We start from the raw sequence: 17,416 nt of genomic DNA, 5'->3' as shown, positions 1-17,416 counted from the left end.
TGGAAGCAAATCAAGTTTCAGAGTAGCAGCCATGTTAGTCTGTATCCGCAAAAAGAACAGGAGTACTTGTGGCACCTTAGAGACTAACAAATTTATTAGAGCATAAGCTTTCGTGGACTACAGCCCCCTTCTTCGGATGCATCCGAAGAAGGGGGCTGTAGTCCACGAAAGCTTATGCTCTAATAAATTTGTTAGTCTCTAAGGTGCCACAAGTACTCCTGTTCTTTTTGCGGATACAGACTAACATGGCTGCTACTCTGAAACTTGATTTGCTTCCAACTTTAGGATATGTTGGCTTGCTTTAAAGATTTAGGCAGATGTACGTAGCTGTAATCAAATATATTATTTTTTGCAGGTATATGGTGCTGCTATTCAATTCTATGAACCATATCCTGAGGAGAATCTCACAGAAAAACAGAAATCTCAGTTAGGGTTAGCAACTACTGGAGATGGAAAGTCAGATAACTCCAAAACAGTTCAGTCTAACAAATGCATTTGTCTGCTCTCTCACTGGCCTTTTTTTGACGCTTTCAAGAAGTTTCTTACCTTTCTTTATCGTTATTCCATCTCTGGTCCTCATGTCCTCCCTATTGAGAAGTAAGTTATTTCACAGAATTCTTGCTGATAATTCAAGTTGTTGTGAATTTTCCATGTTTCTTCGATAATTGATTAGACTTTTTGTTATATTAAAGTATTTTGTGTTTAATTCTCAATTCTGCTATTATGGTGAATCAAATGCTCATTTTTCCCATGATAAATGTATCTCTTTGATGTACTCTTTCTTTAAAAACCTCTTTTTGTTTTTAAAATGTATTTTATCTCCTGTCTATATACCACTTAAGCCATTCATTTCTTTTTAAGATTGTCTAAGTGGCTCCAGGATCTTTAAACATTTTGTTTAGGAGAACAAAGATTATAAACCCTTTGTGCTATTGTCAGATACAGTTGGTCAAAAAGATTATAAAAATGCTTATTCACATGTGCATGTTTAGGAGGATAAAGGAGTTAGTTTTATAATATCTTTGGCCCTTTGGAGTGAGTAATCTGTCAAACTCAATTCTAACACAAGTGAGAATAATCCTTAGCTGTTTAAAGTGTAATGACTCCCTATACCTAATAATAGTAATATCTATAATCTGAATGAAGATTAAGCCTTGATCTACACTTAAGTTATGTTACTGTAGCCGCATTGGTAATTGGTGTGAAAAAACCACCCCTGACTGACATAATGGTTCTGACAATCTCCGGTGTAGACATATCTATGTCAATGGCAGGAGGGCTTCTTTTGATGTAGCTAATATCTTTTGGGGAGGTGGTGTTCCTACACTGACAGAAAAACTCCTGTCAGTGCAGGCTGCATCGCAGTAGGGAGCTATGCCAGCATGGCTATGCTGACATAGCCATCATAGGCTAACATGGGCTCTATAGCGTAGGCATACCTGAAGGAGACGCTTTTAGGCTAGGCAAAGTTTACAGCACAACAGAAAATATCGAAGCTGAGACCTTCTTTGTTCTTTTAAATGGAGTGTAGTTGTAGCTATGTGAGTCCTAGGATATTAGACAGACAAGGTGGCTGAGGTAATCTCTTTTTTTGGACCAAGCTTTCAAGACCTTGTCTCTCTCACCAAGAGAAGTAGGTCCAATAAAAGAGATTACCTCACCTGCCTTGTGTCTCAGATTTTTTAAAGGTATTTAGACACTGTTTCTCTCAGCATTGCAACATCCAACTGACTTAAGTTCTTAAGTTCTATTTTCAAAAGTGACTTAGGCACTCAAGTCTCTTCAGCTCCTAATGGCGTAAGTCAGTTTTGAAAATAGAACTTATGAGCCCCTCAGTCAGTCGGGTGTTGCAATGCTGAGCAGAGCAATTCAAGTATCTTTAAAATCTGTGCCTGTATATGCACCATTTTTTTTTTTTTCAATTAAACTTCAATGTAATTTTGTAAAATTCTTAACGTAAATATATTTCTCACAGTTTAGGGTAACTGCACCTGTATTCCCCCTCCGTGGTTCCTTGAGGGCACCCACTTGGGTGGTTTCTGTCTTGGGTGGAGACCCATGTCTCTCTCCTTCCTGACTGGGGCTTTTAAGGATGCACAGCTCCATGTCTACACTGTGATATCCCCAGCAAGCCAGTTTACCTATAGGCCAGTACCTGTGCTTCGCTTTCTCTAAGAGAGCTATTAACAGTTTTGCCAGCTCTTACAAGTTACCACACAGCTCTTTCTAAGCAAATACATTTATTCTTAAAGTAAAATCATTACAGAGAAAATATAACAAACAGATTTAAATACACACTAAACCTAACAGGAGTCACCCATCAGTCTTATGGGGCCCTAGTAGCTAAAGTATTTCCTACTGTTCTGCAAAGGTCGGGCCCCCTCTTGGACAGAAGGTCCTGTCTGTTTGCTGAATCAGAGAGAAAGCCCTGTAGCAGTTTAAAAGCAGCCTTTTTATGCCAAAATCCATTTCTTTGTGTTAGCCTCTGAGAATAACCCCGATGAAGCTCTCCCATTGCTAATAATAATAGGAAATCTCAGTACAGTATATGCTTTAGTTTCATGTGCAATATGGAGACAAATTAATCTGAAAATTCCAAGTATTTTTGTGAAATACATAAAACTCTTACAAGCTCTTTCAGAATTTTCTATTTCCATTTTGAACAATTTCCAGGATTGCAAAGTTTAAAAAAAATTTACAGTTTAAAAAAATGAATAGATTTATAGTCATGCATTTGACAGGACAATGTCCTACTTTTTTTTTTTTTTTTTTTTTTGTCACTGATCTTTAGGTACAGTTTGTGTCTGAAAGCTTGAAAATAAGCAGAAGTTCATTAACCTCATGGTTTTACCTAATGTTATTGTGCAAGAATCATTTGCAAATGATTTTAACAAAGTAAACAGACTAAAACTATGACACTGAAATCTAGCTAGTCTCTAGGATTGCCAATTTTGGTTGGACGTATTCCTGGAGGTTTCATCACATGACATCTTTAATTAAAGATTAATCTTAATTCCTGGAGATTCCAGGACAGTCCTGACCTCTACGATAGTCTCTGAAAAGTGACGGTATAAAAATGACAATATAGATTTCAAGATCAAATATTTGTAGTTTACAAATGGAAAGATTTTTTGTAACTGCCAGCTTGCAAACTCAATCCTGGAGTCTGAAAGATGCCCTTAGTTGCTGTCATCTTGCACACTAACATCAGCAATATAGGTTCTGAAGGCCAAATTACATCCTCTGTGATACTTGTGTAATCCCGTTGCCTTCAGTGGGCTTGCACAAGTGTAAGAGAGTGGTTCTTTGGTTGGAATTTTATAACCAGGTGAGTTGATTCACAAGAAGGAATTAATACAAGAGTTTTCATTGCATAAAGGTGTTCAAATATTTCAATGATCAGGATATAAGAACCTAAATTGAATCTACTTCACTCTGTTGGCTCTGTAGTACTAACAAGAGTAATAAATATCAACAATTTATGTTCGTCATTCAAATAAGCAAATATGACTGAATATATTCAGGGAGCCAATGTACTGAGCAAGATTGTGCCATTTTATATAGCCACTTTTCATGTTGCCTGCAATAAGCGCTTGAAGTGATGTACAGCATTTCACAAAGAGTTTTCAAATAGTGATTTCTATTATGTTTAAAGTTAGTATTTTCTTTTTCTTCAGACATATTTCACATTTTATGCACAAAGTTCCTTTTCCATCCCCTCAGAGACCAAGAATTTTAGTTCAGGTAAGTTTAAAATCTTTCTTGCCTATCTACAGTATTGGTCATTTTATATGGCTGCTTGTATGTGAAAATATAGTACAGTTTTCTTTAAATATTCATATAAAAAAGAAGAAACATCTACAGCCAAATTCACAAATATTTCACACTTAGAAATAATTGATGTTGCATGTTTCCAGTTTAATTTAGGACTATAATAAAATATTTTCTTAGGCATTATATTTCATGAGGCATATTTGATTTTGTACTTTAAAAAAACAAAAAAACCCTATGTGCTAGTTAAGGGATAAATTGCAGAAAGCCAGGACGGCTATGCGAGTCTCTCATAGTTCTTGAAATATTTTCTTCTTTTTATTTTATTCGGCTTAAGCAAAAGTGAGATCTGTAGGCTAGACCTCTGGAGTATGTTCTTCATGACTACTTTTTTTTCAAAGGGCCTTATTCTGCCCCCTGCATGTGTGTTTCTCACTGATGCATACAAGAGTTATGCACATTCAAGAGGCACAATTTATGAAACTTACGACTAAGGCTACGTTTTAGTCACAGATATTTTTAGTAAAAGTCATGGACAGGGTCACGGGCAGTAAACAAAAATTCATGGCCCGTGACCTGTCCATAACTTTTACTATATACCCCTGACTAAAACTTGGGGGGTAGGGTTCCATGGGTGCTGGGAGGGGGACGGGTCTGGGGCAGACTCCTTACCTGCCTCCTGGGAAGCGGCGACCTCCAGCTCCTAGCTCCACGTGCTGCCTCCACTCCACCCCAAGGTCCGTCAGCACCATCAAAGGGAAAGCTTGAATCTGAAGTTGGCGTCTCAGGTTGGCACCTAGGTTACCAAACCCTGGAGCTGTACTATTCCACTTCTAGGTGTTTCTATCCAGGATTACCTTGAGATCCTGCAGCTGGAATCAGATCAGGCAGGTGGCCAGGGAGTCCCTTGGACCCGACACCTGCCCAGTGGCCTTTTGGAAGCTATGGGAATTCCTCTTGGTTTCCAGGTCCTACACAAGTTATTCCTGCTCTGTGTCCTAGGGGAGACATGGGGACTATACTCACCAGGTGCCATCTGTTTGTGAGTCCGGTACTGGGCTTGGCACTGAGCAGGAAGAAGTGGTTCAGGAGGAGCCTGCTGAACAGTTAACAGAGGAAGGACAGCTTCAAACTGTGCTGACTTCATTGTCTTCCTCCCCTGTTGAGGCAGTTTCCTTGGGAGGCATCTCACCCCCTCCAGCTGATTGTGGAGCGCAACAAGAGCTATTGAAGAGGGTTGCCTCAGGTTTTGGGATCCAGATGGAGGTGGTTATGGAGTCTTCCCATTGCCTCATTGACATTTTGGCTACTACCAGGCCATTGCGGGTGACCTTACCAATTAATAAGGCAATTTTGGGGCCTGTTAAGTCAATATGTCAGACTCTTTCATCCCTTTCTCCCACCTCAAGAAGAGCCGAAGGTAAATATATGTTCCTTCCCAGGTTTTTTCTCCATGAGAGGTCTTGAGGACTCCTGTTTTTTCCACCAATTTCCCTGGTCCTCAGGATAATGTCAAGGATTCAGGAGAAAAAGCTACGGTCATCATAAAAGTCCCTTGCTGGCTGAGCAATTTTATCTGTTGGTCTAGCTGCAGCTCTCCATGCGACCTCCCCTTCACCTCCTGGCCTGCCCAGACATAATATCTCAGAATCAAATTCTGATCTCCTCATACAAAGTAGAAAATCCTCCACTAGGAAGACTTATGCTTAAAGTAGAAGAGATTTTTTCCCTTTGGGCATTTATCGAGGGAGGGAGGGAGTGTTTTGGTGTCCATGCCCAGCAATACCGCCTAGCAGTGAGAGTCTGTGTCATCCAGTGGCGAGGGTCAATGGCCAGGGGTAGGGGAACCCGGACCCTCCCTGCTCCACTGGATTCTCACTCAGGGCCCAATGAAACAATAATTCAAAATGTGTGGCATAGTGGGTGGGCACCCCTATGCTTGCTCCCTGGGCTATTTCCTACTCTGGCTTTGGTTCCTCTGCTGGTGCCATTGGTTTACTGCTAAGTTTCCTCCAAGTGTCCTCTCTGATCGTGATCTGGAGGGTCTTCCTCTCTCTGTTGGGGTTCGTCATTGCCATCCTCCATGGTTGAGGGGCCTGTGGTGGCTTGACAGTGGGCCTGGCCCCTGCCATGTGGGGCCCCAGCAGCTTCTCGGCAGGAGCCTACATCACATAACTGCTCTCCTTCTCAGTCCACCTAAACTGGGCTGAGCTGCTCCCCTTTGAGCTCAACCTCCATTGTGTGCATGCACAGCAGGGGCGGCAGGGTGTGGCTTTCTGGGCCCAGAGCTGCTCCTTAACCCATCCTTCACCAGAGTGGGGCTTGTACATCCCATCACAGCAGCTCAGAATGATCTGGATCCAAGTGAAAGCACTGCTATCAAAGATCCCGGATTATGTGCTACTCCTGAAACAAGCAGGCCTGGCATTCAATTATTTCAAGATCCACCTTACAGCAATATCAACATGGTATGCACTCAGTCTTTTCACACCCAGCGGTTAACAAAATTCCTTAAGGGCTGTCTCCATATTTTAATTTCCAGTCAGAGACTTGGCTTCCTCATAAGACCTTAATATTGTCCTTCTGAAGCTCATAGAGCCTCCATTTGGGCCACTGTCCTATTGTTTCATATACCACCATACTATCAAGGTGGTCTTGTGGCCATCACCTTAGCTCAGTCAGTGAGCTCCAGACTTTCATGGCAGAACTGTCTTATACATCCTTCCAGAGAGACAGTGGTGTTGAGACCACACCCCAGTTTTGTCTCCAAAGTGGTCTTGGATTTTTACCTGAACCAGGTGACTTCCTTGCTAACCTTCTTCTCACACTTGATGCCGGGAATGAAGAAACTGCATAACTTGGATGTATCCAGATCTTTGGTGTATGACCTTAAATGGACCAAGTTTTTCCATTAGTCTCTCTGCTCTTTGTTACCATTTCTGGTCCATTTAAAAGCCAACTCATCTCTTTACAGAGAATTTCCAAATGGATCACACAGTACATTTCCACCTGCTACCGGCTGGGTGGCAAGCTTCTCCCTTCGAATATCAAGATACATAGTACCACAGCACAATCTGCATCTACCGCCTGCCTCAAAAACATTCAGATCTCTGAGATCTGCAGGGCTGCCATGTGGAGTAAACCACTGGCTTGTGTGAAACCCCGTGCCCTTGACATGGGATGCCCAGTTTGGGAGAGCAGTACTTCAATCATTGTTTGACTGATTCAGCTGATATTCCTCATTCCCACCATCCAGAGGGGATATTGCTTGCCTGTCACCTACAGTGGGATCCACATTGACACATACTCGAAAAAGGAAAAATAGTTACTTGTCCTACAGTAACTGTGGTTCTTTGATATGTAGTCAGTGTGGATCTTGTGACCTGCCCCTCCTTTCCACTTTAGGAGTCCTTAGTTAGTCTTTGATTTGTGAAGGAACTGAGACAAGGTCGCAGCCACTCTGCCCTTTATACTCTTGCATGAGGAGGGATAGAGCATGTGCCTGGCCCCAATGGACTGTGCTACACAAAACAAATTCTGATTTTGTTTGGATGTGCATCTACGGTGGGATCCACAGTGACTACAACATCGCGAAGATCCGCAGTTACTGTAGGTAAGAAATTGTTCTTTTCTGGCAGTGTAGTTCCTGAGTTTGATTACTGAAAGATACACTTCGCATTTTATATATAGGGTAATATAATAATGAAAATAATCTTCCTGTCTTCATTTTGAGTACATGTATGGTCTCGCTTGATGCCATTGTTGAAGTCTTTGAAAAGAGGATAAATGTATTAATAAATTCTTGGGTCAGATCCTCAGCTGGTATAACCTGTCTTAGTTCGAATAAAATAAATGGAGTTAAACTGATTTACACTAGCTGAGGATCTGGTTCTCTTTTCTTACAGAGAAGATGATACTTGGAAAAAAGTCTTGTAGTATCTGAGCTGTGGCTCCTCACTTATCCCAGAATATTAATGAATTGGAGCGTTAATAAACTTCCATTGAGTTGTTATGCAACGTTTTCATCCCTTTTTTAAGATAGGTAATGTGATGGATCAGCTTTCTGTTTAAGTGCAGGAGGCAGAGAAAAAGTGTCACCTATGACTTATCTAGAAATAAAATATAATGAATGATGATTTTGCATGTTATTTCTTCATTATTTTACACATGCCTGAGCTACATAATGTTTAATATAGACTTTTTTTTAAATGTTCAAATTATAATTGACTGTTGTACAATTTCTGTAAAATATTGTTAAGGTCCAAAATAAAAAGTATATATGATTTATTTATTTTTTTTATAGCTATCGCCACATGATAACCTGATTCTTAGTCAGCCAGTGTCATCACCTCTACCACTGAGGCAAGTAGAACAACAGCTCTGTTTAATTGTGAAACATACCTTGATCCATTAGTGACATGAAGCTTTAAAGCTTCGGAATATGAAGTAATTTTAACAGTCTACTAAATTTTGTAATTGATGTATCTGGCAGTGATTTGATCTTTTTTTTTTCTTTAACCAATTGGCTGTTTTATAAAGGCATGAATCTTAAGTCTTCATATTTTATAACTGTATCTGAAGTATTGTAAGTCACTCTTGCAACAATAACAAAAAGGTGTGTGTGTGTGTGTGTGTGTGTGTGTGTATATATATATATATAGGTACTTCATATTTAATTCTTCTCTCAAGATAGTTTGCCTTATTTTTTTAAAATCTCACTTGCTACTGCAGAAACCTCATAGTCCATACAGCTTATGAAAATCGTATGTTTTTTATATATATGGATAAAGTTCTTAAATGGGCTTTAATATCAGGCATAAGTTCCTGATTTAGTCAAAAAGTAGGTGGCCAATCAGTCTGAAAAGAACACAGAAGGTTAACTTTTTTGCACATTGAATTTTCTGTTCTGTTCTTGTTTGGTTTCTCTTTATAATATTTAATAGGGCCAAAATTCAAAAGTCTTCCTATCTGATGTGTCCATTGCAATCCTAGATTTTCATTTTTGACCAATAATCTCTTAAACATTTTACCTACACAAAACTTGCCCTAGAGAGCTGGATTCTGAGTGTTGTCTATGGGCTTTTGCTTTTATTTGGGCTTTGTTTTAATGTTGGCTTTAGAATCATTATTTAGCTATTCCCCATGTTGCTGTAACAGAAAGTTTATATGCTGTGTACTCAAACCTGAATGGTTGGGAGCCATAAAAACACAAGCCTGTTTGATAGGGAGTCAGACGCACCCAATACTTTTCTATCAGTAATTACTTTTCTGGCAGATTTTATCCTAAAATGAAGGTGGTTTTGTGCACAGTTGCTGACAAATGAAATAGTCTCCATCTGCAGCTGCATTTTGCCCCCTCCCCCTCCCTTGTATCAAATATCTCCAACCACTAGTGTGGGAGGAGTAATCTGGTGAAATGATGTGTACAGAAGGAGCAAAATGAAGTAGAGTTCAGGATGCGGAGAGAGATCTGTGTTATAGCTGCAGTAATGGTAAAGGTGTTGGCTTGTGTGTGGAGTGTATGTACTCTTAGCTTAACTTTTCACTTCCTTGCTTTTGTGGGTTTATGTCAAGTAAGTGTGTGTGTATGTGAACCCTAAGTGCTTCACAACAAAGTTATATGTATTTATTAATTCATATATTTTTATGTAAAATATATAATTTTTTCTAAATATTCATTTAAACAAAAATAGTCCATACTTTTTATATGACGAATAAACATGCTGTTAATATTGAATGTTAACTCACATGAAGAATTCATTTTTGACTGGGGGAGATAAAGATGTATATTGTTGTATAGTCCATGAAGAGCAGTTAACAATGTGAGAACTTTCTTTCTAGTAGAATAGCATTCACATAATAGCTATGTGATTGTAGCACAAACCTGAGGAACTGAGCATTTCCCATTATATTGAAGGGAAAATCACTAGACCCTCTGGCATTTGTTAGAGAATTACAGAACAGTTTCATAAATGTCACTGTGTCTGGGTATTAAAGTTTTCTTTAATGTCTGGGAAATATCAACACACTAATTCAAAGTATTAGTCACACATTTTAAAGTACTCTGTAATCTGAAGACATTGGTTAGATTCGTATTCAATTAAGTAAGACTATATTGTATGTAAAGCAGCTTTTATTATTTCAGCTTTTTAGTGAAATAATTTTACATCCTTTGAGTATGTCAGTGTGGATCCCACTGTAGGTATGAACGTGCCTCATGAGCATGAGATAAGAATCTTGAATAGCCCTGTGTGTCAGGGCCCACATTTGCCCTGTGTTTCATCATGTGCCCATGTCCGGGCATAAAAGGCAGTGCAGCCTTGACCCTCCTTCAGTTACCTCTTGCTGCCACTGGCAGAGATGGAACTTAGTGAATATTCAACCCGCTTGTCATTCATTCTGGCTAAGCTCTTCAGAAATCTTCCGCACTCTCATCTGTTTGCTCTAGGAAACAACAACAAACAAACATGACCCATCAGGACTTATTCTTGGCAGTTAGACCACCTCCCCTGTAGGGTAATGGTCTTAAGACCTATCCTTTCTGTGATGGACTAACCCTGTTAACAGATGTACATATCAGATGTCTCTTCTGCTTGGGTGAGAGCCATATACCAGACAGATGCTTGGTATGCTAACACCTTCTTCCAAGATTCTCAAGTCATGCAAAGCTCAACTGAAGTGCTGCTTGCTAGAGCAGTCTGTGAGAGGGTCTTCAGATCTTGAGGAGTCAGGTACCAGATCCAACCAGGTACTGGAGAAAATTACATCCATGAGTGCTCCCCTTCAGTAGACATGCAGTGCTCAAAGCCAGCACTTTGCCTGTTGCCCCTGAACTCTGGTTAGGTCAGTGTACTCCCTGTCCAGACAGCACGTGAACAAGCGGTCACAGTCCCACCTCAAGTCCTGCAAAAGCTGAGATGGTGGCTAGATCCTGAGAAAGCATGAAAGGAGTTCCATTCTTGATTCCCTCTCTGAAAATGACTCGTCACAGACCCACCAGGAATGGCTTGGGGAGCCCACCTGAGCCATCTGCAGATGCAGGAGTCCTAGTTCCAGGACATCTTGAAACTCCATTTAATCCTTGCAGAGCTCAGGGTTATCAAGACTGTTTTGTATGGCATTCCTGCCTGTTCTATGGAAGTCCAAGGTGCAGAGCTCAATTGACAATACATCTGCAATGCACTACATAAGCAAGCAGATGCTCAGTCATCATCCATCAGCCTATGGATATGGGCTCATCACCCTGGCATAGCCCCATTGACTCGGAACCTTCCAGGAGTCACAAATCGCCTAGCGGACTTGAGCAGACATTCAGTCACCAACTATGAGTGGTCCCTGCAGAAGTCATCATAGAAGGATCTTTGATCAGTGGAGGGAGTCCTGCAAAAGGCCTTTACTCCACCAAAGACAACAGCAACTATTTGAACTTTTGCTCCAGAGGCGGCATGAGCCTGAGTTTGTAGCCAGATGCCTTCCTGCTATAAGGGACTTAAGCCCTCCTTATATGCCTTTCCTCCCATCATCTAACCCCCAGGTTGATATTCAAGATCATATGGGACAAGGGGCGTGTTGATCCTCAGTGTTCCTTACTGGCCAATGCGGTTTTGGCTGTTGTACCTACTTCAGGTGTTTGCTCACCCCCCCCCCCATTCATCTCACAGCCTGCTCATACTCAAAATCTCAGAATCATGTCAGATACTGCAGCCAGACCCATAGTCATTGCATCTGGCTGCTTGGACTTCCATCAGTTAATCATTACCAAAAGAGACAGCTACTGACAAGCTCAGGAAATTCTCATACAAAGCAGAAAGTTATAGAAACAGTTTTCCACATGGACAGCTCAGCACAATCCAAACCCAGCAGAAGCCCTGATACCAAAGACCCTTGTCTGCATGCTACACTTGAGGGATGTTGCCTAACATTTAGCTATCTATTACTATCCAGTAATATTGGTCAGTCACACTCTGACACTATTGTGTTTGGTCATCTCTCACCCAAAGATATCCAAGTCCCTTAATGGTCTTCTGCGTACCTACCCACCAGTTAGACATCTGACTCCTGCATGGGATCTCAACATCATCTTGTTCTTCCTACAGCTCATGGAGCCTCTTCTTGAACTGCTGTCAAATTGCTGTTTATACCATCTTATCCTGAAAGTAGTCTTTCTGGTTGCTATTGCCTCAGCCAGAAGGATCAGTGAACTCTATGCCCTCATGACCGGTCCTCCCTGTACCTCCTTTCACAGGGACATGATGGTGCTGTGACAGCATCCCAAATTCATCCCTAAAGTGATTTCAGAATTCCACCTGAACCAGTTGATTGATCTGCTTTTCTTCGTCTGTGTCAAGTGTGGTTACAAGAAGGTACAGAAGCTACACACACTGCATTTCCCCAGGCTCTACTCTATTACACTGACAGGACCAAGCCTTTCAGGCTGTTTTCTCATCTCTTTGTGGCCATTTCCAGCCTTGTAAAAGGTCAAGTTACCTTGTCACAGAGAATCTCTCTAAGTGGATCACATGATGTATTTTCACCTGTTATCAGATAGCTGGCAAATCTCTTCCTCCAAATGTTTAGGTGCATACCACCAGAACAGGCAGCAGGATCAGCCTGCTTCAGGAATGTGCCAGTATCTGAGCCCTGGTCTACACTAGGGGGGGGATCGATCTAAGTTACGCAACTTCAGCTATGTGAATAACATAGCTGAAGTCGATGTATTTAGATCGAATTACCATGGTGTCTTCACCGCAGTGAGTCGACTGCTGCCGCTCCCCCGTCAACTCTGCCTGCGCCTCTCGCAGCGCTGGAGGACGGGAGAGTGCTCAGGGGTCGATTTATCGCCTCTACACTAGACGCGATAAATCAATCCCCACTGGATCGATTGCTGCCCGCCAATCCGGCGGGTAGTGTAGACATACCCTGAGATCTGCAAGGCAGCAACAGGGAGTAACCCACTAACCGTAGTCAAAGATTATGCCCTTGACTTAGTGGGTAGGACAGATGCCAAGTTTGGGATTGGGATAGTGGTGCTTCAATCATTATTAGATTCAGCTGAAACTCCTCATTGCCACCAGCCAGTGAGGATACTGCTTGCTAATCACCTAGGTTGCACTGCATGCTGACACATTTGAAAAAAGGACAGTTACTAACCCAACAACCGGTTCTTTGAGATGTTGGAGTCAGTGCGGATCCTCTGACCAGTCCTTCATCCCCACTTTGTGGAGTCCTTAGCAGAACAGCTTTGAATCATGAGGGAACTGAGGGGGGCGTCATGGATGCCCCACCCTTTATGCCCTTCCATAGGAGCCCAAGATGCATGTGTGGCCTTGACTGACACGAGAATTCAAAAGATTCCATTCTCCTCTGCTTGAAGTGTATGTACCGTTACAGTGGGATCCGCACTATGACTACAACATCTCAACCACAATTACTGTAGGATAAGTAGGTGGTGTGTTTTTTTTACTGGATAGTGAAACTAAATGAAATTGCCAAGTTTTTCTTATTAACAAGAATGCAAAAAATAGAAAAATGGAAAACTAAGTTTGCAATGTGTTTACAACACCCCAGCTTAAATTCAGTTATGAATTCTTTGTATTTGTTCATATTTTCAGTGCAGTATATTATAATATTTTTCTGCCTAATTGTTTGTTTGATTTTCACCAATGTTTTATTTTTTGTAACAGTGGTGGCAAGTTTTCTACACTGCTTCAGAACCTAGGGCCCGAGAATGCAGTAACTCTACTTGTATTTGCTGTAACAGAACATAAAATTCTCATCCATTCCTTACGACCGTCTGTCCTTACTAGTGTGACAGAGGCATTAGTCTCGGTAAGTAGCATTATCTCTTCCTAATCATATTTTTTAGTGAGAAAGAATATTGTTCAAATAAACTGTAAAACAAATATATAGTACTACTTCTGGGTTTGTGTTGTTTAGAAAATAGGGACCAGATTTCCCCTCTGAGATACCACAGAAGTAATTGAGGTTAAATGAGTTGAGGGTAGAATTTAACCCTATCTTTGGCTTTTGCTTATTGCAATATTGTGCCAGTCACTATCATATGTAGGCACTAAATGCACAAACTCCTTAATTTCCTAAATGGCCCCCCGGTAGGCCTATATTCTTTGTTTCTACCCTCAGAGGGCTTGTAGATGTATATTATTTTTATGTCCTTCCTCTCACAGACCAGTGTTAGTGCCTCTACTGAGAAATGGCTAGTATGCAGAAGATTTCTGTTTTTACAGATTAAGAAGACTAAAAATTAAGAAAAATTAAATTGCCTTTTTAATTGACAGCAGCTATTTAATATTAGAGTTTACAATTTCAATCATATGCTATTACTTTTCTTGTTAAATGTTTTTATAATGTGGAAAATAGTCTGAGATTGTATCCTTCTATAAATGTTAGTTGAATATTATGTTTGTTTGTTTTTTAAAGATGATATTTCCTTTCCATTGGCCATGCCCATACATTCCTCTTTGCCCCTTGGCACTGGCAGCTGTGTTAAGCGCACCATGTCCATTCATAGTAGGAATTGATTCAAGATACTTTGATCTGTATGATCCCCCACCAGATGTTAGCTGTGTTGACCTAGATACCAACACCATTTCTCAGTAAGTATTTATTACTGATTTTCTTGTATGGTTGTGATATTTGTTTTATTTCCTGTGGCAAAAACCTGAAAGATTCCATTTGACGTTTGTTTTTTAGCCATTATGTTTCAATTGTGTAGCAGCATCTTAACACTATTTCTTCTATGATGGGTCTGCTTCTCTGGCCAGAAGCAACAGCTGATTGATACTTCTGTCCAATTCAGCAGAAAGGAGGCAGAGTCCTCGTTTACCATCATCACTAGGCATCATCTATCGGTCTGTCTATATATAGCATAAGTAGTTAAATTCAAAACTCTGCTACACCCTAAAAATTATGGACTGAACACACAAACTGGATTTATGGCTTATTACTAGGCTTATTCTGTAACACACTAACCCCTTCTTTTTTCCTACAACTGCAAAGGTCTTAATGGACCAGTTTGCCTTGAATGGTCCCTTAGACTATATGCTAACTACTTATGCTAAACCATCTGTTCCACCTTTTAAAAATGTTAAACTGTATTACTGGCACACGAAACCTTAAATTAGAGTGAATAAATGAAGACTTGGCACACCACTTCTGAAAGGTTGCCGACCTCTGTTCTAGACATTTGCAGGCTAAATGGGGCCTGGACAGGCTAGAGAGATAATTTGGATGTTGCTGAAACAAAAAATAGGTCTGTGTATCTTTGTGTATAAATCCAGTGTCCACGTATCGTCCACCAGTGAGAACTTTTGCTCTGAAAAAATTAAGCTTGGTACGGTGTTCTGGGATAACCCATAAAGATGAGACACTCTATTTGAGCAATATTGTCCTAAGGATAGAATTTGAATAAAATGATTCAGAATTAGAATCCTAGAGTATCAGTGTTGGAAAGGACCTCAGGAGGTCACCCAGTCCAACCCCCTGCTCAAAGCAAGACCAATCCCCAACAAAATCATCATTAAAACAAACTAATACTAAGTTACTCTAAAAAGACCTTTGGAACTATTGTGTACTTAATAAAACTTTATATAACTTTATATAATACAAAAGTTTTAAGACAACAAAAATCAGAAGGAAGCAGTATTCATCAAATATCAGTTAAATATATATGTAGGTCATAAATTTTAAGAACAGTCATTTTTTTTTATACCAAAAGTCTGATCAAGTTTATTTTAATGTTATCCGACTGATAGCTTTTCTTGTCAGTATCATTTTCATTTATTTTTTAACTAAAGAAGCTGGTGAGTTCATTAACCCTTCTTTGTTTTTAATTTATCATTAATAATTATAGAATGGTTATCTGTTTAATTTTTAGTGCAAATTTATGGCCACGATTAAAAAAAAAAAAAAATTTTGTGAATAAAGATTGTGTTAAGGCACCTATGCTGATCTGAGATTTTGTACAACTCTCCTCTACTCTGCATTTTTGGCAGTCAATTGAGAATGGATTGTGATGATCTGTTTTTTGTTGTTTTTTTTGGTTTTTTTCTTTCCTTTTTTTTCGGGGAAGGAAGGGTTCCATAGAAAGCAGCATTTCTTTCCCACTGCTGTCTTTTTATGTTAATATTTTAAGTTTTCTTTACTTTCAGGCTTGTTGATTCAGCCTCTTAGCTTCTGTTTCTCAGTATTGCTGTCTTCATGTTTCTCCTGGCAATTACTAGTTTCAGATGCATTTTTTTTGAGCATGTGAAGTCTGTGGATATCATGTACATAAACTGTTTGGCAAAAAGCTGATGGACAAATGGTTGAGATTTTTGTGGTTTTGTGCCTTTTGATATGGTCTAAAAGACTTGCCACTGCCCTCTGTTGACTGTGAAACAGTGCAACTTTTATATCACCTCAACAGCATGTTGTATGTGGTGAAGTGTGAAAAATCAGGACAGGAACCTATATAAGGAAAAAGCTCCAAATATTGGGACTGTCCCTATAAAATCGGGACATCTGGTCACCCTAGCGGTCACATCTACCTCAGCTCCCAGCAAGGTGGCTTTCACCTCATGTATTAATTTATCCAGGTCATTGTGTAATTTCAGTCATCGCATCATTCCAGTCATTTCCACCTTCCAAATCTAGGTCACCATAATTTAGAAAATAACATATATAGTTGCCATATTTCATAATATTTAAACCATTCCTGTTCTGTGCAGCAAAACCATTTTTAAACTTTATGAAATAGAAAGTCGATAAATACAGAGCACAATAAATAGCATGCAACCTTTTTACCTCTTTAAATTGCAAAGGTTGTGGCTACCAATAGGGCATGGCAATCAAGGTTTTTTCGTTCGTTTGGTTTTTTTGCCGTGGTTTCTGGGCGCAGTCCTTGAGCTAGATCGTTTGAAGTAAAATGTTTAAGCCCTACTGTGCATCATTGGCTGTGTGTACTTCAATGACCTAGAAGTAAAATAACAAGAATATTGAGGTGCCCCAGTGGAAATTTCTGGGAAAATATATTTAATCTCTGCCGACACTATGGTTGGCATTAGGTATTGTTACTAATACTCTGTTTTCATGTGCTATAAATGCATTACTATTTCTATCTTTTTAAAGCATAATTTCTCCCATCACTCTTGGGTTTGGCTCAGAACGTGTGGATAACCAGTTGGATAACTATGTGACCACATCTCCATACAGTAAATGAAATGCCTACTTTTCCCTCCCTTGCTCAAAAGACCGTTCTTCATGTAGTGAATTGTGAATGCACACTCATTTTTATTTATACATCTAGGATTACATCCTTCTGGATATGACCATGTGCAGAAATACATTTTCCGTTATTATTTTTATTTATTTAGTTGTATTACCGTAGCACCTAGTCATGGACCAGGACCCTATTAAGCTAGTTGCTGTAGAAACATAGAACAAAAAGATGGTCTCTGAACATTAATACTTTTCTTCTTCCCTTTTTAGAACTGGAGATAAGAAAACTATTTCATGGAAGACCTTACCAAAGAAACCTTGCAAAAATCTAATGAACACTTTAAATAACTTGTATCAACAACTGGCAGAATGTGAGTGGGGGAAGTATAAAACAAGATTTTCACTAACTGTGGTACATTGTAGCTAATGT

At 39.9% G+C, this 17,416-nt stretch overlaps 1 protein-coding gene across 2 annotated transcripts in view; it reads left to right on the top strand.

Annotated features, from left to right (window-relative positions):
* The window catches only part of DENND4A (DENN domain containing 4A), a 119,320-nt gene that overhangs the window by 53,515 nt on the left and 48,389 nt on the right, over positions 1-17,416 (top strand). For both annotated transcript variants that reach the window (XM_034783867.1, XM_034783868.1), the window contains 6 exons: positions 356-597; positions 3,678-3,744; positions 8,075-8,133; positions 13,455-13,599; positions 14,209-14,384; positions 17,257-17,357. In XM_034783867.1, coding sequence (XP_034639758.1) covers positions 356-597; positions 3,678-3,744; positions 8,075-8,133; positions 13,455-13,599; positions 14,209-14,384; positions 17,257-17,357 — 790 coding nt within the window. The remainder of the gene's footprint in view (positions 1-355; positions 598-3,677; positions 3,745-8,074; positions 8,134-13,454; positions 13,600-14,208; positions 14,385-17,256; positions 17,358-17,416) is intronic.

Source organism: Trachemys scripta, chromosome 10 (genome assembly GCF_013100865.1).
Source record: "Trachemys scripta elegans isolate TJP31775 chromosome 10, CAS_Tse_1.0, whole genome shotgun sequence".
NCBI classification, from domain to species: Eukaryota; Metazoa; Chordata; order Testudines; family Emydidae; genus Trachemys; species Trachemys scripta.
This window is presented reverse-complemented; position numbering and strand designations above follow the sequence as displayed.